We start from the raw sequence: 23,140 nt of genomic DNA, 5'->3' as shown, positions 1-23,140 counted from the left end.
CCAGTGATATAGGAATGGGTGACTGGACGAATGATCACATTCAATTTATCAATGTAATTACCACCCATATGTTTGGCAGTGGTCATCGGGACTTCGAATGCCCTGTCCTTCACCTGCCCAACTGTGCCGCAAACCCAGCTGATCGGATACCTCTATCCCTAATCCGAGCAGTGAAGAAGCATCTCGTGCATCATGGTCTATACAATGAACAGAATCATCAAGCCTCTAAATTAAAAAGCATCTTCCATCAGATGTATTTGTATGCAAGGTGGATCTCTAGACATCTCCCTCAGGTGGATCTCAACACCATCTCAAGATCTCTATCAGGTGGATCTATATCTACATCTATCTCAGGATCTCATCACTATCTGGATCTCTCTCTAGATCTATCTCGGGATCTTTTCCAAGACTCTCAAGCTCCCCTGTTCTACCAGTTCAACTATCGAGTTCATTCCAGCAGCAAATAGCTCTGTTCCTCTACAACCAGCTGAACGACAGTGGACCGCGGTGCTGGATCAACCGCAAAGAAGGCGTTTGATTACCCGCAAGGAAGCAGTTCTTATCCTCTCTTTCTTCTTCTTTTCTAAATCCCCTCGCTACAAATGGCGCCCAAAACGTGGGGATTTGATAATTCTCAAATTGTGAAGCTGGTAGACTGGCACAAGCCGCCGAACCCGAAGTTGATGAATTGAAAGTCAACCGTATGGAGAAGAGGAAGAAGTTGAAGAATAGAGCAGGTGTTCGAAATACCGGCAGCAGTGGAAATGAGCGTGCTGCAGGGGTCGATATGAAGAAAGAGGATGAGCTAAAGAAAGCTGTGTGAAGATGATGAAGCTTATGATGGTGGCTGATGACAGGGAAGTTGAAGAATTGAGCAGGTGTTCGAAATACTGACAGCAGTGGAAATAAACGTGCTGCAGGGGTCGACGTGAAGGAAGAGGATGAGCTAAAGAAAGATGTGTGAAGATGATGAAGCTTATGATGGTGGCTGATGAGAGGAAGCGGTCTTACGAATACTGAAAAGGACATAGAAGAAGTTGTTGAAGATAAGATAAGGAAATGAAGCTGTCTCATGAACAAAGGATCAGACTAATACAGAAGACAGGCCGAAAATGAAACTTGACAATTGTTTGCATCAGCATATCAATTGTTCTACGTTCTGCTGTACAACAAGTCCAAGTCTCGGTCAGCTGCTGTATTGCAAAGGAGAGCTCGAACTTTCTAGAGTATTGAGGATAAAAGGACAGCAATATCAAAAGCAGAAGAGGAAGAAGAACAGGCGAAATCCTCGTGTTGTACTGAATCAAAATCAAACACGGTCGTCTTCACAACACAGCCAAGGCGATTATCATGTTGGTGAACGAGGAGAGGGTGCCAGGATGCTGCAAGACCAACTGCCAAACGATCCATTCAGATGGGCTGCTGCAGAGATCACCCACCTGGGCTGCTGCGACGGCGGTCACCTGGTCCGCCGAAAGGTCGCTACCTGAGCTGCCACGGAGGTCACCAGTGCTGCCACGGGGATGCATTGCCCTCGCGTGCTGCCTCGGAGGTCACTCACCTGAGCGGCCGCGGAAGTCGCCTACCTGAGCTGCCACGGAGGTTGTCACCGGGTCTGCCACGAAGGTCACCTACCCGGGCTGCCATGGAGGTCACCCACTTGAGCTGCCGCGGAAGTCGCATACCTGAGCTGCCACGGATGTCATCTGTGCTGCCACGGAGGATGCATTGCCCTCGCGTGCTGCCCCGGGGGTCACTCAACTGAGCTGCCGCGGAAGTCGCCTACCTGAGCTGCCACGGGGGATGCATTGCCATCGCGTGCTGCCTCGGGGGTCACTCACATGAGCTGCCGCGGAAGTCGCCTACCTGAGCTACCACGGAGGCTGTCACCGGGTCTGCCACGAGGGTCACCTACCTGGGCTGCCACGGAAGTCGCCTACCTGAGCTACAACGGAGGCTGTCACGGGTCTCCCACGATGGTCACCCAACCGGGCTGCCACGGGGATGCGTTGCCCTCGCGTGCTGCCTCGGGGGTCACCCACCTGAGCTGCCATGGAGGTCGCTCACCTGAGCTGCCACGGAGCCTGCCACCCGGGCGGCCACAGAGGTCGCGGCAGGGCCGGCCATGGAGGTCGCCTACCCGGACTGCCACAGAGGTGTCATCCACCTGGGCTGCCACGTAGGCTGCCCACACGGGCCGCCGTGCAAGCTGCCCACCCGGGCTGCCACGGAACCCGCCGTCCGGGCTGCTGTGGAATCTTCCCACCCTGGCTGCCGTGGAGGCCGCCCCACCCAGGCTGCCACCCGGGCTGCCGTGAAGGCTGCCCACCCGGGCTGCCATGGAGGCCGCCACCCGAACTGCTGTTGAGGCCGCCCACCTGGGCTGCCATGGCAGCCTTCACCCTCCTGAGAAGCCACTTACCGAACGGCCACCGACGACATCGGGCTAACCAAAGTGGTTGGTGCCCGTGACCCGGATCTGGTGAACGACAAACTGAGGTGGGGACGAGGAACAACAGGTGCGTGTGTGTACTGTACTAGGTATACGATGTCATGTTGTAGGCGTTGCTGAAGATCAGATGATTGTGTAGATTTAGATGAGTAAGGGGTATGACTTTTCTTCGTATGAGTTGCGAGGACGCAACTAGGGTTGTTTGGACTGAAGATGTAGCACGCTACATCTTGAACATTTAACGTAGTATCTTTTCGGCACGGCTCGGTCCGGCAGTCCCTCTCCCTCGCAGTCCGGCCACACGCCTAGCTCGCTTTCCCACACCCAATTCCCCCCCCCCCCAGTTCCCCTAATCTATCACTGTCCGCACAGAATGGGCAGCCGTTAAACTCCCATTAAGACGCGCGCTTTTGGAGACAGCTACCGCAGGATGAACGATTCGAACCCCAACAAGTAACAGCTGGATCAGTAACATTGTCAACAGCTCATGGACCCACGCCGAGGACAGATAACGGCTGGGAGCGCTGGATCAGTAAGATATGTCAACAGATCATGGAGCAGTGTCAAGGATGGATGCCGGCTGGAGCACACAGCCTCCTTTGTCGGGTACATCAGCCCAGGGTGAGTGACCCTGGCAAAACAACCGGGTGACCGACCTCACAATGGCCTCATGAGGTAGTTCCAGAGATCTCCGCAGAGGAAGAAGGCGCTGACTTACGGCCACACCCGGGCCAGTGGGCGGAGCAAGAGTGACGTCACAAGGGGCGTTGCCGGCAGACGAAACGGAAGGAAACAAAAGTTTGAATAAAATGAAATTGAAGAATCAAAATTAAAACTCGAAAATCACAAACCTTTCGGGGATTGTTTTATGCCAGCGATTACTAAAATGATAAAGCACTCAACACGAAGACGATTCGACGGCCAAAAATTGCAGGCACAGAGGAGCAAGGTGACTAAACAGGACAGAGGGCGCCATCTTACGGCCCCACCCACCAGAAGAAGGCAGAGGAAGATGACGTCGCAAGGGCGTGGCAGTCACCCCTCCCCCCCCAACTATAAAAGGGTGCGCCACCCAACCAGAGGCAGAATCACAGTCGAGCAGCCGAGAGTCACAGTCCACAGCTGGAGCCGGAGACGCCATCTGGGAGCCGCCGTCAGTCCGGGTCACCCGCGAGAAGCCTCTTCAGTTCGAGTGACCAGAGCCGGAGGACAACCGCCGACGCTTGAGACCACACTGAGAAGCGGAAGCGCAGAGAACTCCAGAATGTGAGTGTTGTTGAAAAGTCTGCTCAATCCCAATCCTTGCCCCCCCCCCCCTCTGCCCAGCGTGCCGTGCCCGTGACGACTGCCAAACATTTTCGGTTACCATAAAATGCACTCTCAATTGGAATTGGAAAACTTAAATTACTTTGAACTTATTGGTCCAGACACCCTAGTAGCATGTTAGGATCTGAATTTCGAGGTCATGTCAGAGTCGCCAGCAAACCGTTATTGTCAGTGGGAGTTCACGATTAGGCCAAGAGCGTGATCCGAAAATTTACATAAGTAGCTCAGTGTCACGAACGCTGAAATTGATGACAGGATGCGTGACAACGTTGAAATGTCTTTGTCTTCGGTCAAGATGGTTCGTTCGATTTATTATGGGCGATGGCCAGGTGCGTTTTGAGGTTGGAACGTTTGTGAAATAAAGGGTTTAGATTCGTGCTGTACTCACTAAAAGTTGCATTGCGAAATCATTGGTAATATTGCTGTAATCTAAAATGGAAGCTAAAATGGAAGTCGAAATCAATTATAGAACAGGTAAATACGTTTGAAAGGAATGTAATGTTTTAAGGTGGCGACTGATTCATGCGATCGATCTATGAATATGGCTATGAATTATGATTTGCGACAGATACGAATGCTTGAGCGTACGGCGGAATTTTTCCTGTTACTTAGGTGCATAGTTGCGAGCAGTGGTTTGAGGTTGACGGTTTGACACTTTGCGACTTTAGATGGTCACTTTGCGTCATTGAAATTGCGAAATGTCGAGTAACAGGTAGATGTAGAAATGTTTGTGGTTAGAACTAATATGCGACTAATATAGGTACCGATCGTTGTGCTTTGTAGAATAAATACTAGAAAGGACCAGCTTTGTTGGGAAACGATCAAATGGGACAGGAGTAAAAAAAAAAAAAAAAAAAACTTACGTGGAATGGAGCTGATGAGATGTCGAACAGGGAGATATCGAAGCGATATTTTACCAGATTCACACTCACTGACACAGCCGTTGAATCTCCCGGCCCGAAGAGACCGCACACACCAGTACTGCACCGCGAGTGATGACGCGCCCATCGCGGCGCGGCCTTGACAACTGTCGACTGTCGACGCGGCGCCGGCCGGCGGCCGTCGTAATCGTCGTTCCCGACACGGGCGTTGAGCCGCCAGAGGGCGCGAGAAGCAGCCACAACAGGGGCAGTGGGTTAGCCGTAATTGGGGCGCGGGCGGTAGGTGAAGGTCACGTATAGGAGTCTGGTTAGTTGCGGAAAGTTGCAACGGGATAAGAACGTAGACAGTTAAATATGATATGCTATATGATATCTAGGACTGCACTTCGTTTGATGCGCATTGTTTACTGCTAATAGGATGATTTAAATTAGATTCCCTATGAAAGGCTAGGGACCCTATGACAATATTCTGGCACTCTATAAAGATAATTTGTTTAGGTAACTAGTAGTCCATCAGAAGCTATCGAACGAGTTTCAAGGAGGCATTTCCGTTTGAGCATTCAGTAATTCACTATGGTACGGTGGATCACAACCAGACGGCAGATCGATGCGTGTTAATTGGTTCTAGATCATATGTCTGATTAAATCAAGAGCGGTTCAAGGTCTGCTAGGATTGTATACGAGAACTGATGATAAGGTTCACGCGTGTAGCAGCAATTAGGACTTGAGATTACGATTAGATTTGGTTAAATTATGCGTTTCTGCTATTCGCGTTCTTGCGAGTTAGCGCCAATAATTACTCCAACAATATTGGCACAGGGCATTGTGAGGCACAGACGGCTTGTTTGCCCGCCTCCTATGGCGTAACGTTTACCAGCATGACTGTATGAGACACAGATGCACTTCTCGAAACCCACGTCCAGACCGGAATAATAAGAGGGACACACCGTCACGTACGCAGGGCATATGCACGTTTTCCGCCAGTGGTACCGGCCACTGTTAATTTTCCCGCTTAGGTAACACTGGGTGAGAAGGCAGTGAGAGGTTTCTACGGCAGGGGGGAAGGGGAAGATTGGCACAGTATGCAGTGGAGAGTAAGTTATGCCAAAGGCAAGAAGCCGAAGGTCAGGGGTGAGTCACCCAAAGGGCGGATAAGGCGAGCCGTAGTGTCCCGGATAAGTCCTCATACTTATTTCGTAAAGGTACTCTAATCGGTACTGGACAGCCTCAGGGGAGGGAAGAATGTACTCCAGGACACGTAAGGCCTTGAATAGTAAATCCCATGGTTAAGGATAGTTCCAGGATATGAACTAGGGTCCCTGGGTCGTGAACGGGAATGTTACACGCGGACCGGAAGAGGGCATAGGTAATCTCTCCCGGTAGAGAGATAAGTCGGATATAAATCGTGTATGTGTGTACCATAAGTCTATCGGTCGTGTAGTGAATCCCATAAATTAGTAGGGTGGATATTTATGCAATTATTCTGGACGGCCCTGCGGTAAGTATCTTTGTCGCCGGTTAGCGGAGCATGCATATGGATTTCGGAAAGAGACATTTATCTCGCCGGGGAGATCGCTATTAGTCAGGCACCTAACGCCATCGGAGGGAATTCGAGGGGCGCTAAATAAATTTGGGGTGAATATATGACGAACGAACGTAGAGAGAGGATGAGAGTGAGAATGGTAAAGGATGAATCTTAGGATAAGGCCGATGGGAGTTTAGCGAAGCTCAGTTAGGACAGTCAAACTAATTAATCTCGAGGGCAACTTAAAACTAGCAACGCTAATACGAATTAAGTGGGCAATTTTCTTAATGGGAAGGCCAGTGATATAGGAATGGGTGACTGGACGAATGATCACATTCAATTTATCAATGTAATTACCACCCATATGTTTGGCAGTGGTCATCGGGACTTCGAATGCCCTGTCCTTCACCTGCCCAACTGTGCCGCAAACCCAGCTGATCGGATACCTCTATCCCTAATCCGAGCAGTGAAGAAGCATCTCGTGCATCATGGTCTATACAATGAACAGAATCATCAAGCCTCTAAATTAAAAAGCATCTTCCATCAGATGTATTTGTATGCAAGGTGGATCTCTAGACATCTCCCTCAGGTGGATCTCAACACCATCTCAAGATCTCTATCAGGTGGATCTATATCTACATCTATCTCAGGATCTCATCACTATCTGGATCTCTCTCTAGATCTATCTCGGGATCTTTTCCAAGACTCTCAAGCTCCCCTGTTCTACCAGTTCAACTATCGAGTTCATTCCAGCAGCAAATAGCTCTGTTCCTCTACAACCAGCTGAACGACAGTGGACCGCGGTGCTGGATCAACCGCAAAGAAGGCGTTTGATTACCCGCAAGGAAGCAGTTCTTATCCTCTCTTTCTTCTTCTTTTCTAAATCCCCTCGCTACAGTGCCATGCAAGCGGTGCACTATTCGGGAAGTCGCTGTTTTGTATACCGTTATTATATTATTCACTGAATAAAATGTTTAGCTATGATCACTAATAGAGGTGGCAAAACTGGAAAATTTTGGGACCCGGACCCGGACCCGGTCTGACTGGCACATTTCTGGAACCGGTCAGACCCGGTCTAAGTCAGCGTTGGAACCAGATGGACCCGTTCCCGAAATTCATTATGAAAATTGTGTACAGTTGTAGGTATAGCAAAAGAAAATAGTTTCTTTCCAATTGGGCATACTTGTGTTGCAAAGTAAAAAACTCATGCCATGGTCATTTCACTTTGCTTCACAGTTTGTATTTTGGAACCAGATTCAGGTCATATTTAAGAATATAAGAAGTAAGTAGACCAATGAATTTCATGCTAACCTAAGCCACTTTTACTACAGCTGCTAAAAATGATGTGAACTGGGGATCCATGGACCAGTGCCTTCACCAGAGTCAGAACAAGAACCTAACATCAACATGGAACAAGATAACCATACTGATACATACCTTTTCTAATATTCTTGGTAAAAGATATTCGTTTTTAGAATTAAATTCATTAGTCCTTACAAATATTATCAACTATCAAAGGCCCCAAACGATAAAACATTCAAAATCTTTTTTTTTTAGTGGCCCTAACTTACGTTACCGGCCTCGCGAGGAGGGCGGCGACCTAACTACGCCGCGCAAAAGAAAACCGGCCGTCCTAACTAAGACCGGTGGCCACTTTTACTGCAACACAACATGGGAAAACCCATATCCATGTACTATGCCATGAATATGGGGAAAAACCCATGAATTTACGTTAAGACACATAAATGACAGTGAGACTTACCGTTAAATTGATGTTTGTGAGGGGAGGGAAGGAGGAAGTTTGTGAATGGTAGGGTTACGATGTTACGATAAAGTTGGATGATAGGAATGGTTTGAGGTTTGAAGAGTGGGGGATATGTCGCTGCCGCTGTTGAAGGCCGATTGCTGTACCCGGGCCTGTGGTCGCCCAAACCCGGCCGCTGCCGCTGTTCAGCGGCCGGGTCCGTGACTGATGAGTCCTTGGCCGCTGCTCGTCGTTGTGCAGTGGGTGAAGGGACAGTCCCAGAGTATGTGGACAGTCCCTTGCGATGATAGCGAGAAGGAGGTCAAGTAATGGTGCATACTTTACAGTTTGTCGGAATAAGGTGAGTTTAAGACAAAATCAAGTACTAGATCAGTTAGTGCTGGGTCATCTCCGAGAAGAGTCGGAAGATCGTTTCTGAGGCGATATTTTGTAAGGTGGTTGTTGATATGTTTTCGTTCGTTGCGGAGGGCTGTGCATCCGATTAGAATGTGTTCAACCGTAATGCGTGTGTTGCATGTTTGGCATATTGGTGGGTCCGTCCTTTCGAAAAGATGACAGTGGGTGAAACGAGTATGTCCGCATCGTAGCCTTGCCAGTGTAACCTCGCGAATCCTATTTGGCTGGTTACAAGTTGTCCAGGATGTAAGATTTTGCTTGATCGCATATAAATGAGGAGAGTGAGTTTGATTCCATTTGTTTTGTAGGTAAGTATTAAATTTTGTTCGGAACTTGTGGCAGACGTCCCCGATCGAGAGAGGCACCCCACTAGGGTCTGCTCTCATTGCTCCTTCCTTAGCAAGGGTGTCTGCTAGCTCATTCCCTGCGATGCCACAATGACTTGGCACCCAAAGAAAAGTTATATGCTGACTTTCGTCTAGTTCTAGTAGCATTTTGTGGATATTTTGGATGCAGTAGTGGGTGACGTTATCAGTTCTTTCTAGAGCCTGAAGGGCAGATTTGGAATCGGTGCAGATTATTGCCTGTTCAATGTGAAGTGTTTGTATATGACGGACTACCGTTTGAATAGCGTGAACTTCTGCTGAAAAAATAGTGGCATGGTCTTGCAGGCGTATTTTGTATCTAATGTTCGGGCCCACGGCTGCCGCGCCCGTTTGATTTGAAAGACATGAGCCGTCAGTGTAGAAGAATGTGGAGTCTAGGTTTCTCTGTACATATTCATGGAACAGCAGTTGGGCATCCATTGGCGAAATGTTAGATTTTGAATCGTTAAAAAGATATTCAATAGAAATATCTCGCAGGAGCCAGAAGGGAAGCATAGGCGGTTTAGAGGCAACGTTTATTTGGCCAATGTTGAGTATCTCATGAGCCTGATTTATAATTTCGGGAAGGAAACAAGACCTGCAAAATAGAAACATGAAAACTGTGTGAGGTTCGCCAGAAATGTCGACACGATAGAAATGCAATGACAAAACAGGCGTTAAATCACTGCAAAATTTTGTTGGGGTTAAAGTACTGCAAGATCGTAATGGCAGTACTGCAAGCTGAGGTTGCGATCATGACTTAAGTGCCAATTTATTAACGTAGAAAACAAACTACATTTTGTTGTTAGTACCTAGACATAGAATAAATAGTAATACCAAGGGTTCTGAGACTTTCTTCCCGAACGTGTTCCAAAATTGTAACCTTTATGCAGTAGATTAGCGTGCGTAAGGTATAGCATATATGACGCTCAAATGCGCCATTTTCACATCAACACGGAATCACTGGCCTTGGAGAAGGGCATTGGTATTGACTCAGTTTTTTGTCAGCTGCTGCCGTATGATGGCGCTAGTAGAGCGCTATATGTATAATACGCTCTGCTAGCGCCACCATGCGGCGCCAGTTGGCTAAAATCTGATCAATACTACGGTTTCTGGAGAATGCCTTGGATTCATTTTTAGCTTTATGGATTTATGCAAGGGCATGTTGGTTTTATGAGTTGTCTTCTGGCCGTGATAGAAATAATTTCAAAGCTGTTTGAGTTATGAAATGCATTTGAATATCAAACATGAACTCTGATTTCCGGTGGGCATAGTGACTTTGGTATGTCAATGTCTTTGAAAAGGCAGGTGAGAATGCCACTGGTCAGCCTTGCTTCAATTGGATTTGTGTCCATTTATAAATGGATTTCAGTCATACCTACTTACCTACATATGTTATTGGTATTTGATTTCTACAGCTCAAAATATTGCTAGGTGCTGTACAGCAAACTGAATGGAAGTGATCCGTACAAACATTTGGATTTTGGTGAAAAGTGTTTTCTGGATTGCTAGCACTTAGAACTTGTTTATTCTGTTGTAGGTGACAAGATAAGAAATTGAAGCAAGACTGACCAGTATCAGTATGCTATAGAATAGGTAGCCCAATCTGCTGGAATATTAAAATTCAAAAGTGGAATTGGGACTTATGAACTGGAAACTGCATCAACTGTGACTATGTTTGCCAAAGCATAAAAGATATTAATGTTTACCATAAAGCACAGGGAAATGATAGGACCCGGTTGGACCCGGCCAAATATTTTGGGGGACCCGGTCTGGACCCATCCGGGTCCAGACCGGTTCCATAGACCGGGTCCCCGGGTCCACATTTTGCCACCTCTAAATTCACTAAGCACGTTTATTGTTAATTTTTTAAGTAGCCAAGTTGGACCGAAGCCAATGACACCGGCACCGCCGAAATAAACTCGTCACTCCGCATTAATTGCCCTCGAAATCAAAGCTTGATGACTTCAGGTTACTTAAACTAAATGTCAGCATGCGTATCGTTCGGTGCGTCTTAAGGAGCTGAACGCAGAAAGACCATTTAAAGCCCGGTTCCCACCGGGCCCGTCACCCGTCAAAACGGGCCCGTCGCCGTCCCCCGCCGTTTTCGAGGCCGTTTTCACACCTTCATGGGAAGTTGAATATGGCAGCCATGAAACGGGTCATATGGTAGCAGCTGCCGAGACAGAAACGGTGCGCATAGTTCACTCTATGCGCAGTTAATATTTACATCTGCCAGTGTTGATACTTCATAGGAAGAGCTATGTTGATGTAGATTGGATCGTTTCATTGTGAGGTTGCGTTTTTTTTTTTCAAAGATAGAAGGACGAGGAATTGATATGAATATCGAACAAGACGAAGAGGAAGAGTTGTTGCTGGCATTATTATTGCAAGAAGAACAGGAGCCAGAACGTCGCCGCAGAATGTGGGTGCGTCAACCTGTGTTGCGCAGGCAGGAGATGGGCGAGTTTCGAGCTTTGATGGCCCAGGAGCGTGAAAATGGAAGTGCTTTTCATAACGCATATCGCATGTCACCGGAGGCCTTCGATGAGTTGACTGTACAGCTGGAGCCTGCCCTGCGACGTCAGGACACCAACTTTCGATTGGCCATCACCCCAGCGGAGAAGCTAGCCCTTACCATAAGGTGATCATAATTGTAATTTTGTAAGATTTAGAAAAGGGTTACGAGAAACAAAGAATATAGTGCAGACTCCATATAAAAATAGATGCAAATAAATTGCAGATCCCTACTTCTGGATGGTCAGTTTTCAGGTTGATTCAGTTTCCAACACATTCAAATGCCTAAATTGTCAAGCAAGCCGAAATGCACTTACATAGCTACAATCATGTTTGTCTGCTAATGTGATGATTAATATGCTGCTAATGCTGACAGATTAAAATATAGATAAAGCTGGTATAAACTGCCTTGGAAATTTGACTGCCATTTTCACTTTGCAAAGGGCCGTTTATTACTATTCCCAACTGTTTAGGTACTCCAGCATATCCTCACGTAAACTGATTGTAACTTGTTTGAAAAGTAATTGAATGATGAGGCTAACTTTGATAATCTTGCACAGGTACCTAGCTTCTGGCATGTCCCAGAAAGATGTAGCTCGCTTCTTCAGGCTGGGTCGAGCTACAGTGTCCAAGGCTATACCAGAAGTCTGCCAGGCCATCTGGAACATCATTGGGCCCATCGAGCTGCCTCCTCTGACTGAAGAAAGCTGGCTGGAAGATGCTGCCGAGTTCGAACGGAGGTGGAACTTCCCTCATTGTCTAGGTTAGTGTCATGTCTAGGTTAGTGTGATGTGTTATTGCAAATAATTGAATTTAGCAAAATTAAAAAAAAACAGCCAGTTGACATATGGCTTATGCAATAATTTTTATTTCGCCACACTATAATGTGAGCCAGGCTACACCAAAAGCAGACATGTGCACTGATCCTAGACAACCAATCACGGAAATCGAGATGGCCATTAGATTGACGGTCTTCAAGCATGAAATTATGGTGGAAAACATGGCTCATAGAAGCCTCTCAATGAACCAACTATTTTGCATTCTTTCAGCTCCTATTTCCTAACCAATCGTTTGTCTTAATTAATCTGCCACCTATTGTCAAAATGCACATTTCCTTATCAGTTGTAGTACCATTGGAATAAATATTTTACCAGTTTCCATTTAATTTCTGCAGGAGCCATTGACGGCAAGCACATCGCCATTCAGAAGCCGGGCCTGTCGGGCTCAGCCTTCTACAACTATAAGGGAGGTTGCAGCGTGCTGCTGATGGCGGTGGCCGACGCCGACTACCGCTTCAAGTATGTCCACGTCGGCGCCTTCGGCAGGGAGCACGATAGCACCGTGTTCAACCGTTGCGGCTTCGGCCAAAGGCTGGCTAGGAGTGAGCTGAACCTGCCGGTTGCGCCAGAAGGGGATTTGCCTAACTGTTTTGTAGGTGATGAGGCCTTCCCGCTGCGGGAGACCATCATGCGGCCGTACCCCGGGAGGGCCCTTGATGAGGGGGATGATGCACAGCAGACGCGTCGCAAAGTGTATAATTACAGACTAAGCAGAGCTCGACGTGTAGTGGAAAATGCTTTTGGCATTTTAGTAACAAAGTGGAGGATTTTTAGGCAGCCAATCATCGCCAAAACCTCCACCGTTGACGACATCGTGCGCGCCAGTTGTGTCCTTCACAATTTCCTTCGGCGCAGGGACGGCGTGTCGAACGACCGCCGATATATCGAGGTCAACGACGTGGACCACGATGACCGCGATGGGAACGTGGTGCCTGGACCTTGGCGAGCGCACGGTGAGGCCATGGGCCTGAGAGACGCGGGCCGTCTGGCCGCCAACACCTACACGCGCGCTGCTGCCAGTGCCCGCGACAAGCTCGCCGAGTACTTTGTGAGCGAGCAGGGGCGACTGCCGTGGCAGGAGGCCGTGGTGCGCCGTGGTGCTCGAGAGTGAACAGCGTCTACTTATGGGCCAGCATTCGTCCATCTGTGCTGGCGAACCTAGTCGCCGGAATGCCAAACCGAATGCGTCTCTGCATTGCTGCTAAAGGTGGTTATGTTGGCAAATAAAAACAAAAAACAAGCATAGGCGGCGGAACGGGGGGGGGCACCGGGGCACCGTGCCCCCCCTTGGATTCTGCAAGGGGGGCACCAATAGCAAGGTGCCCCCCCTTAAATTTGATGTATTAGTACCAGGGGCGGATTCGGGAAAACTCGGGAAATTCGGGAAAGGGGAGGTTCATGAATCGAAGTGGTGCCCCTACCTAGTACCTATGCCCAAAATTAAAACCTCAACGGATTTCGCCCACTTAATTTTGGTGGTGCCCTATTTTCAGTTTTTTTTTTTTTTGCTTTATTTTTGGTTAGTCATGTGATGACTGGTGCCCCTGCTAAGCCGCTGGTGCCCCTGGAAAGACTGTGGTACCTACCTACCCTGCCCCCTGACAAGCCTACGGTGGGCCCTGACATGACTTAGGTGCCCATGGGCCCTGACAGGCCCGTGGTGCCCCTGACAGGCCTGTGGTGTCCTTGCTAGGCATGTGGTGTCCCTGGGCCTTGGCAGGTTTGTGGTGCCCCTGTTAGAACGTAGGTGCCCTTGACAGGTTTGTGGTGCCTCTGACAATCCTAAATTGCCAACGACAGGCTTGTGGTGCCCTTGACAGGCCCATGGTGCCCTTGAGAAGCCGGTGGTTCCCCTGCGAAGCCGATAGTGTCCCTGACAGGCCTCTGGTGCCCCTGGCAGGTCTGTGGTGCCCCTGGAAGACCTGTAGTGCTTTTGCTAGGCCGATGGTGCTCCTGACAGGCCTGTGGTGCCACTGACAGGCCCGTGGTGCCCCTGCTAGGCCTTTGGCACCCCTGGCGGGCCTGTGGTGCCCCTGTCGGCTGTCAGGCCTGTGGTGCTCCTGGCAGGCATGTGGTGACCCCAGGCCCTAAGTCATGACACATGTGACCTCCACCCTGGGATTCGCCACTGATTAGTACTGCGATGGCTTCTTGGGAATTATACATGTAGGATAAATGGAATTTATCAAACGACAATAAGGAAGAGACAAACACATAGGTACTTGAGGATCAGCTTAAAGTTAACCACACATACGGGCAGGGGTGTAATTTTCCTAAAATGATTGTGGGTGCCCAGCTGTAGGGGCGCCCGGCGCCAGGCCGTTTTGGGGCGCGATAGATATTCTTTATGTGGGAGCCTAAATTAACACCGAATTTGATAACATTGCTAGCCGAATGGCGCTTCAAGTGACGTGTCTGACTAAGCAAATACACGCTTAAAAGTGGAAACTGACCGGAAGGACGTAAAAAATATGTAGAGAGGCGCCATCCAGTAGGAGGGGCACCAAATGTGGAGGCGCCAGACGGTTACGACTTACGAGGGCGCCGTGAGACGATGAAAAGGGCGCCATTCTCTTAGGAGGGCGCCGAGTGATTGAAAACGCTATGTGGTCTAGGGGCGCTAAGAGGCCAGAAGGGCGCCGCACAGTCAGTAGTGCTACGTTGGTGGGGACGTGGGGGCGCCAGATGGTTACGAGGGCGCCTTGAGATCATGAAAAGGGCGCCATTCTCGTAAAAGGGTGCCGAGTGATTGAAAACGCTATATGTGGTTCAGGGGCGCTGAGAGGCCAGAAGGGCGCCGAATAGTCGAGGGATGCACGGTGAACAGAGACCTAAGGACGCGAGACGGTCAGGAGGGCGCCGTTAGACCATGAGAATGGCGCGGTGCTGTCAAAAGTGCGCCATTCTCCCAGAAGGGCGCCGAGTGATGATTAAAAACGCTATCCATGCTCGGGGTTACATGAGCAGAGTTAATACGCATTACAAACGGACTACAATGGTGAGCGAATAGGAAAATCCGTTCCTGATACGCATTTACTTGCTCATGTAACCCCGGTACATGAACGCGAGACGGTTAGGAGGACGCCGTTAGAGCATGCGAAGGGCACCGTGCTCTCGAAAGGACGCTTGCAGCCTTGTAAAAGACTTGTGGGTGCTTTTTCATCATTGTGGGGGCATAATTCAGGATTGTGGGTGCATATGCCCCCACAAAGAGATATAAAATTAGGTACACCCCTGCATACGGGGGTGAACTGCAATTTTCGTTTAGTAAAAAAAAAAAAAAAAATCATCGTGTCAGGGCTGTGACGAAAAATAAGTGGCCTAAATCCGATGAGAAAACAGGATTTGGGGGTACCCTAGGTTTGGCTCCTTGAGCCATGGTGCCCCCCCTTGTCTCAAATCGTTCCGCCGCCTATGAAAACAAGTGTTGTTTTTCTTGGAGTTAGACGGCTAAGAAAAGAGTCTGGGTAATTCTGGGACACCCTGTAAATCCAACAGAAACCTTTCCCAAGGAGCCCACATACAAACTAATTTCGTGCGGCACATTCAGTCGCAGAGGAGTGATTCTCAATTCATAAAGTGCCTCGGTGTGACCGTCTGGGGCGCGGAAGGGTTGACCGACTGATCGAGTACTGCAAGGTCTAGACAAACATGCTGATTGTCCGCGTGGGTGAAAAACTCTTAAAATTAACCGTCCGCTTCATATAAAATATGTTTGCCCAATGCCCACTGATATTTTGCCTTGATACTGCATGCTATTTATACTATTTTATGAAACCAGAGCGTCCCTAAGTGATGTGTGTTCAAGTACGGCATGACAACATTCCACCGATCCCAATTCAGTTCTAATCGGTGACGTCCGTCTGCCGTTCGTCCGATCTCTGAGAACCCTACAAGCCAGACTCCACTGCATTCTGGAAGATGTTGTTGTTGAATGACAGTTTATGTACAGCGGCTCATAAACGCATTTATCGGTCGTCATAAGCGACCGCAAAAACGGGCCCGAACGGAGAGCGCCAACTTAAGCGCTCGCCAACTTGGCGAATCCCGCGCGGTCACGGAGCAGGGGATGAGCAGATGTCTCAGTCTTTGTCAGCGTGTATGCGGGTGTGCACCGCACGAAGACCTCATATTTTTTGCCGCCGATTCTTGCCGCGCCGATTTACGTGATCGGCGAGAAGTGTAACTTAAAGGGCCGGCGGGTGTAGTGTTCGCTATGGCAGTAGTTTAGTGCTTTTTACATGACCTCACGTGACTCCGCCATTTTTGGTAAAATACAGTCTACGTTCCACCTGGCCATTGTATACAACAGATATCAGTTCGGATTCCATAACACTACATTTTGAAGCCAGACTCCACTTCATTCTGGAAGATGTTGTTGTTGAATACATTTCCGAATACATTTCCGACTCTGGGTCCTCAGTGACGCTGTTATCCGCGGCGGCGTGGCAGAGGCTGCCCGTGCGGCCGTGCCTGAGCGCCGGAGGCGGCATTTGACTCCGCTAAGTTACTGGCTACGTTAAGTTACTGGAGAGCTGACCAATATCGGCGAGACGGTGCTGACGGTTGAGAAAGGGGCTGTCAAACTCGACCAGAAAATGTGCGTCATACAGGGCTTCCCTATGACGTGCTACTCGGAATTGACTTCATAAAAGCGTCACGAATGGTGTTGAATGCGGCAAAGGAGTGTTAACAGATAGGGAGCAGCCGCGTCCCATTCGCTTCCTCTTGCGAGCTGTACAACGGCCCACGAGCGGTGTGCCTTCCCGCGGATGTGACGGTGCCCTCAAGGCACGTGTGCTTGCGTGTGATTGCTGTAAAGCCGGACACGGTCGGCCGTAGTAGAAGTAGTAGATGAAGTATAAATGCTGCTGCATTTGGAGGAAGAACATGCCCAAGCAGTGGGAGCATTGCTGGATACTGGAGATGAACTGCCAGCAAAGTACTTCGCCACATCAAGGAAATGAGGTTGACATATGAACTTTATTTCCATTTCAATTTCTGTTTCAATTTCTGTCCCATCATTAAATTACTAATTTCTGTCAAAAGTTATCGCCCGGCCGGAACTCGTCCAAAAAATTGGTCGAGGCGCGCTTCCGCGCACATGTTTCAATCGGGGTGTGAGCGGCTGGGAGGCGCACCTGAGCGTCATTTTCGGACCAGCGCTCCGCCCGTCAACACTCAAGATGTGCAACTACTGCAGAATTCTCGGTCTCGTGATGGTGACCCTCCTGAGCCTGGGGCTCCTGGGACTGGCTCTGTCAGTCCTATTCAAGTTATCTGATCTGGAGCCACAGGTACGCAACAAGCCTGCTTGTTCATGGGCTACCTACCGATTAGTTTGTTCTCACACGCGTATGAATATAACGTCCCCGCTCGAGCACGAGTACATTATATCAATATCTGTGACATCTCAGTAAATGATTGTTGAAATTTGTTGGAAACCGACAGGCATTGCGTAGCTTGAGCTATATACTCATTGTTTAGACTACAAGCATCTACTGGCTTAATGAAAATCATCCTATGGCATCTAGCCAGCACGGCTTCTGACCCCGGCACTCCACCGAGACCGCATTCTGCCCGTTACTGACCACAACCAAACTGCCACGGACAGCGGAGAAATATAGTTCCTGTGCCTCATCGATCTTAGCAAATGCTTCAACGTTATCGATCACAAACTCCTACTTGACAAACTCACATTGCACGGCGTCGAGACTCCGTGGTTTAAGGCCTTTATTGAAGGTCACACACAAAGTGTCTCTATGACTCCGTGGTTTAAGGCATATTTTGAAGGTCACACACAAAGTGTCTCTATGACTGATGGACTCCGACGTTGGGTACTTTCACGGCGTCGCTCACTATGTGTTCAATCTCAAGATGGCGCGCTGCAAAAGGGGTCAACAATGTGGTTCCGGGAGCACGAGATCATGCGGGTGGAGGCGGACAGCACGCCGACGGCGAGCGCGGCCAAGAACATGGCAGAGCCAAAAACCACTTGACGTTGAGGTGGAGAAGGAAGTGCAAGTCTTCCTACGTGACGCCCCGAAGAGAGTCGGGGAACAGAGCACAAGGTGATGTCTGGAACAAGCGCAGGCACGCACTCGCACGCGCACTAAGTGTGCGTTGCATTAACAGTTATGTTACATAAACTGAACTGAAACCGTCTATTTGGGCTTTGACATAGTTTTTTCCAGGCGAAACTCTAAGTTTTTTTTTTTTGCACTAACCACATCTCATCAGTCATCAGGTCCTTATTACTGGCCGCTTCGTCTTGACAAGACAAGAGGTTTCTATGATATGTTTACACACGCTCTCCTCACAGGCTGTTAGTATGGTCACTGGCCAAACAGAAGGTAGCTGACCAGTGCCTCAAGCGCTCTAGCAATGGAGCGACATCTGGAGGGTACAGCCGAACCAGCCAGTGTTCTTCGTCTGTTTGACAATGTTGGAGATATCCTCAACGCCGAAAACCCCTGCAACCACAAACGACTGCGTCGTGGCAACAATGTCTCTTCAGAGCAAGAGGCCATTCTGGACGAAGCGATGCGCAAGCTGGTCGCAATGCGCATCGCCAAGGCGAAGCACACATGTGCGCCTTCCAGAGGGATGGTTGGTGACTATTAGGGTTGTTCAAAAAAACCGAATTTTGGAAAAGTATATGGGCTCATGGCTCATGTGGTGCGGTATTCTTTTCTGAGACCAATGATGCCCTTTTTACTGAAAAGTATTAACTGTTAGGGGCTCCTCAAACGGCTTAAAGAGGACCATGTTACGCCCGCCGACCGGCCGGTGTCAATAAGGGCGAGAGTTCGACGCCGCACGGCGGCGGCAGCACCTTATCGGCACCGCGCGCCACGACATCTGCCGGGCGGCCGGCTGGGCGGTGGGAAGTTATAAGTGCGTGGTCTTATTGCACACGATCGGGGTGAGCTATCCCATGCTTTCGGGGTGGAACGTTTCAGTGCAGCATCGGTGCGTCTGCCACGGTGGTCTGTGTCGATGGTATAGAAAATAACTCAAGCAGAGCTAGGAAAAGAACGAATGATTCCGGGTAGTTGCCTCGAAACAATCCGTTTCAAGAATACAGCTGCCTTCTTAACGTACCGTATCACTTGTTAATTCTTCAAAAAGCAAACTCTGAGCAATAACACACCTCTTTGCATTGCTACGTTACGTTAGTTTTTGACGGTGGCTCGCACCCCCAATATGCTGCCGCGCAACTTTATTCCAACGGCGAAACGGCAACTTTGCGAGAATCGAAAATTCACGATATACGTACAGCAGGGGCTGGCAATGCAGTATGCACAAGGACAGAATATGGAGGAGACCCGACAGTCATCGGCCCAAGTTTGGGGGTGGCTTTGACGAGCATATGCGTCACCAATGTCATTATTCAGATACGTTGATGTCAGATGCTGGGGCAACAGAATCGACGCCAGGTGTAACTTAGATTAGCGGGTCGAAAGAGAACATAACATGTCTGGGAATGACAGAGTGGCCACCCTGACAGTGTGACGAAGTGAGACATGAGTAGAGACATTAGCCGGAGTACCTACTCATATAAATCAAGCGCCGTTTATCCAATCCTTCGAGCATAAGCGACGCCGGCAGTCCGGCCAGGGCGGCCGTGCCCACCGATGCCGATCAAGACCCGAATCCAGACCCGGCATAGAACACAGCTCTGCCCTGACGTGACACATTACCCCGGTGTGTCACTCATGACGGATAGACCAATGCAGGAGCCTTGCCAGCTCCTGTTGTACCTACTTCGTTAAATTTTCGATTCTCGCTAAGTTGCCGTTTCGTCGTTGGAATAGAGTTACGCGGCAGCATATTGGGGCTGCGAGCCACCGTCCAAAAGCAACTTAAATTGTCAACAGCAATGCAAAGAAGTCTGTTATTGCTCAGAGCTTGCTTTTTGAAGAATTAACAAGTGATACAGTACGTTAAGAAGGCAGCTGTATTCTTGGAACGGATTATTTCGAGGCAACTACCCGGAATCATTCATTCTTTTCTGAGCTCTGCTTGAGTTATTTTCTATACCATCGACACAGACCACCGTGGCAGACGCACCGATGCTGCACTGAAACTTTCCGCCCCGAAAACATGGGATAGCTCACCCCGATCGTGTGCAATAAGACCACGCACTTATAACTTCCCACCGCCCAGCCGGCCGCCCGGCAGATGTCGTGGCGCGCGGTGCCGATAAGGCGCTGCCGCCGCCGTGCGGCGTCGAATTCTCGCCCTTATTGACACCGGCCGGTCGGCGGGCGTAACATGGTCCTCTTTAAGCCGTTTGAGCAGCGCCTAGCAGTAATACTTTTCGGAAAAAAGGATATCATTGGACTCAGAAAAGAATACCGCACCACATGAGCCATGAGCCCATATACTTTTCCAAAATTCGTTTTTTTTTAACAACCCTAGTGACTATCCAGTCAGTTCGAGGCCTGCTAGCCGACATGAAGGAGAAGTTTGGAGCGCAAACACATCTTCTGACTCGTAGGCTGACCCAGGACCAGCTGGAATGCATGTTCGGGGCCGTGCGAGGTAGGGGTGGCTCCAAGTGGAACCCGACAGCCTTGGAGGCGAAGGGACGACTTCGTCTGATCATGCTGCAGTGTGTGAGGCAGGCGGGACAGAACCCGAAGAGGCAGTTCCGAGTGACGACGCCCCGGAAGCCGACGGTGACGTAGGTGGAGGCGAGGTGGAATCGCTTCGACATGATGTCTCCAGAGCAGATCTGGAGAGCCTCAAAGATGGCAGGTGACAGTTCAAATGAAGCTGGCAAAGGCAAGCACATGGCTTCTAGCACATACTAAAGCAAAGCCATCAAGAAATGACTTTATCGATAACAAATTTCATCATAACCAGCATGTACCTAATGTCATAACGATACGTCCTTCTCCTTCCATCTCTGTGTCATGGCAGAAGGTCGTACCCACCACAGCCGTGGTTGATGAAGCCATACGCGCCGAGTCTGGCGTCGGCACGCGGCAGAGGTCTGACGGTCGATCAACAGCAGCTGGAGGCCGAGCGGGAGTCGTTCAATATTGTATATCATAGCGCAGGTCGTATGGCTATCGAATGCGCATTCGGGCGATTGAAGGGCAGGTGGCGCAAATTGCAGAAGAGGATAGAGGTAGATGTCGACAAGGTCCCTCTGATTGTCACAACGTGCTGCATACTGCACAATATTTGTGAGACTCAGTGCGAGGTGTTCCACGATGCTTGGCTCCCCAGTGCCGATGTAGCGCGCCAGTGCTTAGGAGCTGTGCGGCGCTCCCACCCAAGCCCTCAGGGCTTCTACGTGGGTTTCAACCAGGTGCCCCTGTAGGGGCACCATAGTCCCGCTAGGCGACATAGGTCCGTCCCGCCAGTGCGATATTTTACTGCGCGGACTGCGCGCGACGCCAGACGCCGTGCGGGTGCACTTAGCTAGACACTTCCTACTCACAGTCCAGTCTGCGCCGCTTCTGAAGTGTGGTGTGCACTGCGCAGCGATCATTCAGAGAGTTTCCCGCCGGCTATGAGTGCAGTTGTAAGCAGGAAAGTGTTAACGTGCCATGCAAGCGGTGCACTATTCGGGAAGTCGCTGGTTTGTATACCGTTATTATATTATTCACTGAATAAAATGTTCAGCTATGATCACTAAGCGCGTTTATTGTTAATTTTTTTTTTTAAGTAGCCATTAGCCAAGTTGGACCGAAGCCAATGATGCGAAGGCCGAAATCGCCCTCCTTCAAGCGCGCATCATAGCGCTGGAGGCCCAGGTAGATGCGAAGGAGGCGGCCGTGTGCCGGCGGATCACTGAGTTGGAGGCCGCCCTTGACTCCGCCGAGGCCAGGACTAAGAGGGCTCGGGCCCAGGTCTCAGGACTGGAGGCCCGGGTCACCCAGCTGACCGCTGAGTTAGCGGCGTGCCGGGGCATAATACCGGAGCCAGCCCGCTGGTGTTTGACGGCAGTGGCTGATGGGCGCCCGCTGACGCACAATGTTGGCTGTCAGACCTAGGCCTCCGATCGGTGCTGACAACTGGCGACGGATTTGCGAATCTAGATGTACCGCCGCAGCTGAGACAGATGGCGCTGTGTGTTCGGTTGGCCATGGGCAGTTCGTTCGAGGCGAGTCTATGCGGCCCTGTGGCCTGTGATTGGTCGCCGGTTAGGAGTGGGAGAATCGGAAACAGCTGTGACGGAATGGTGGATGGAAATATGGCGACGATCGGAACGGCCATGCTTATATCTGTATGTTCGGATACAATAAACAAGTTTTGAGTGAGAAACACGTCTTGAATGAACCCACGAGAACGGGCAATAGTGGTGGCAGCGGTGCTCAAGATGGGAGAGTGATTCTCGTGGTACGGACGGACTTTTACTGGAAACCGTGATTGCCGCAAGTCAACACGTGGCACAGATTGATATACGCAAGATGGCAGAGAAGGACATTTCACTCGATAAGTTTACTGGCGTGACAGCCAAGGATTGGATAGAGTGGCTCGAGGATTACGTATGTTACGCGGAAGGGAGAAAATGGAACCGGGAGAAGCAGGCGTCAAATCTCCGATTTTTTGTGACAGGCGACGTACGGGACTGCGTAAGAGACACTGGCGCGCATCATAGCGCTGGAGGCCCAGGTAGATGCGAAGGAGGCGGCCGTGTGCCGGCGGATCACTGAGTTGGAGGCCGCCCTTGACTCCGCCGAGGCCAGGACTAAGAGGGCTCGGGCCCAGGTCTCAGGACTGGAGGCCCGGGTCACTCAGCTGACCGCTGAGTTAGCGGCGTGCCGGAGTGTGATACCGGAGCCAGTCCGCTGGTGTTTGACGGCAGTGGCTGATGGGCGCCCGCTGACGCACAATATGCGCCGTACGGAACGAAGGATGCTGAATAAATTAGCTGACTAAGCGATCCTTCTGTGTTTGTATGTGTCTGCTCTTTTTTTCGTCAGGCACGCTATTCATTTCGTCCAGTCCTGATTATTCGTTTTAAATGCATCGTGAATTGCTGCAATTTATTTACGACACACTGGCCTCACACTCTTACAGAGCCAGCTTGTAATGGTGCACTTTACTTGAGACA

The 23,140-nt window shown here is 49.8% G+C and overlaps 2 protein-coding genes across 5 annotated transcripts in view; one reads left to right on the top strand and one right to left on the bottom strand.

Annotated features, from left to right (window-relative positions):
• Positions 1–23,140, bottom strand: part of LOC122368458 (glycosyltransferase-like domain-containing protein 1) — a 68,730-nt gene that overhangs the window by 13,013 nt on the left and 32,577 nt on the right. The window lies entirely within an intron of this gene.
• Positions 10,756–13,238, top strand: LOC122368459 (protein ALP1-like). 2 transcript variants are annotated; one of them, XM_043342400.1, is made up of 4 exons: positions 10,756–11,354; positions 11,788–11,990; positions 12,402–12,525; positions 12,922–13,237. In XM_043342400.1, the coding sequence occupies exons 1-4, from the start codon at positions 11,050–11,052 to the stop codon at positions 13,175–13,177; spliced, it is 888 nt and encodes a 295-aa protein (XP_043198335.1). In that variant the 5' UTR covers positions 10,756–11,049; the 3' UTR covers positions 13,178–13,237. The 2 variants fall into 2 exon arrangements, with proteins under 2 accessions (XP_043198335.1, XP_043198334.1); XM_043342399.1 differs by having other exon boundaries at positions 12,402–13,238.

This window comes from Amphibalanus amphitrite, unplaced genomic scaffold (genome assembly GCF_019059575.1).
Source record: "Amphibalanus amphitrite isolate SeventyFive unplaced genomic scaffold, NRLGWU_Aamphi_draft 000949F_arrow, whole genome shotgun sequence".
Taxonomy (NCBI): Eukaryota; Metazoa; Arthropoda; class Thecostraca; order Balanomorpha; family Balanidae; genus Amphibalanus; species Amphibalanus amphitrite.
This window is presented reverse-complemented; position numbering and strand designations above follow the sequence as displayed.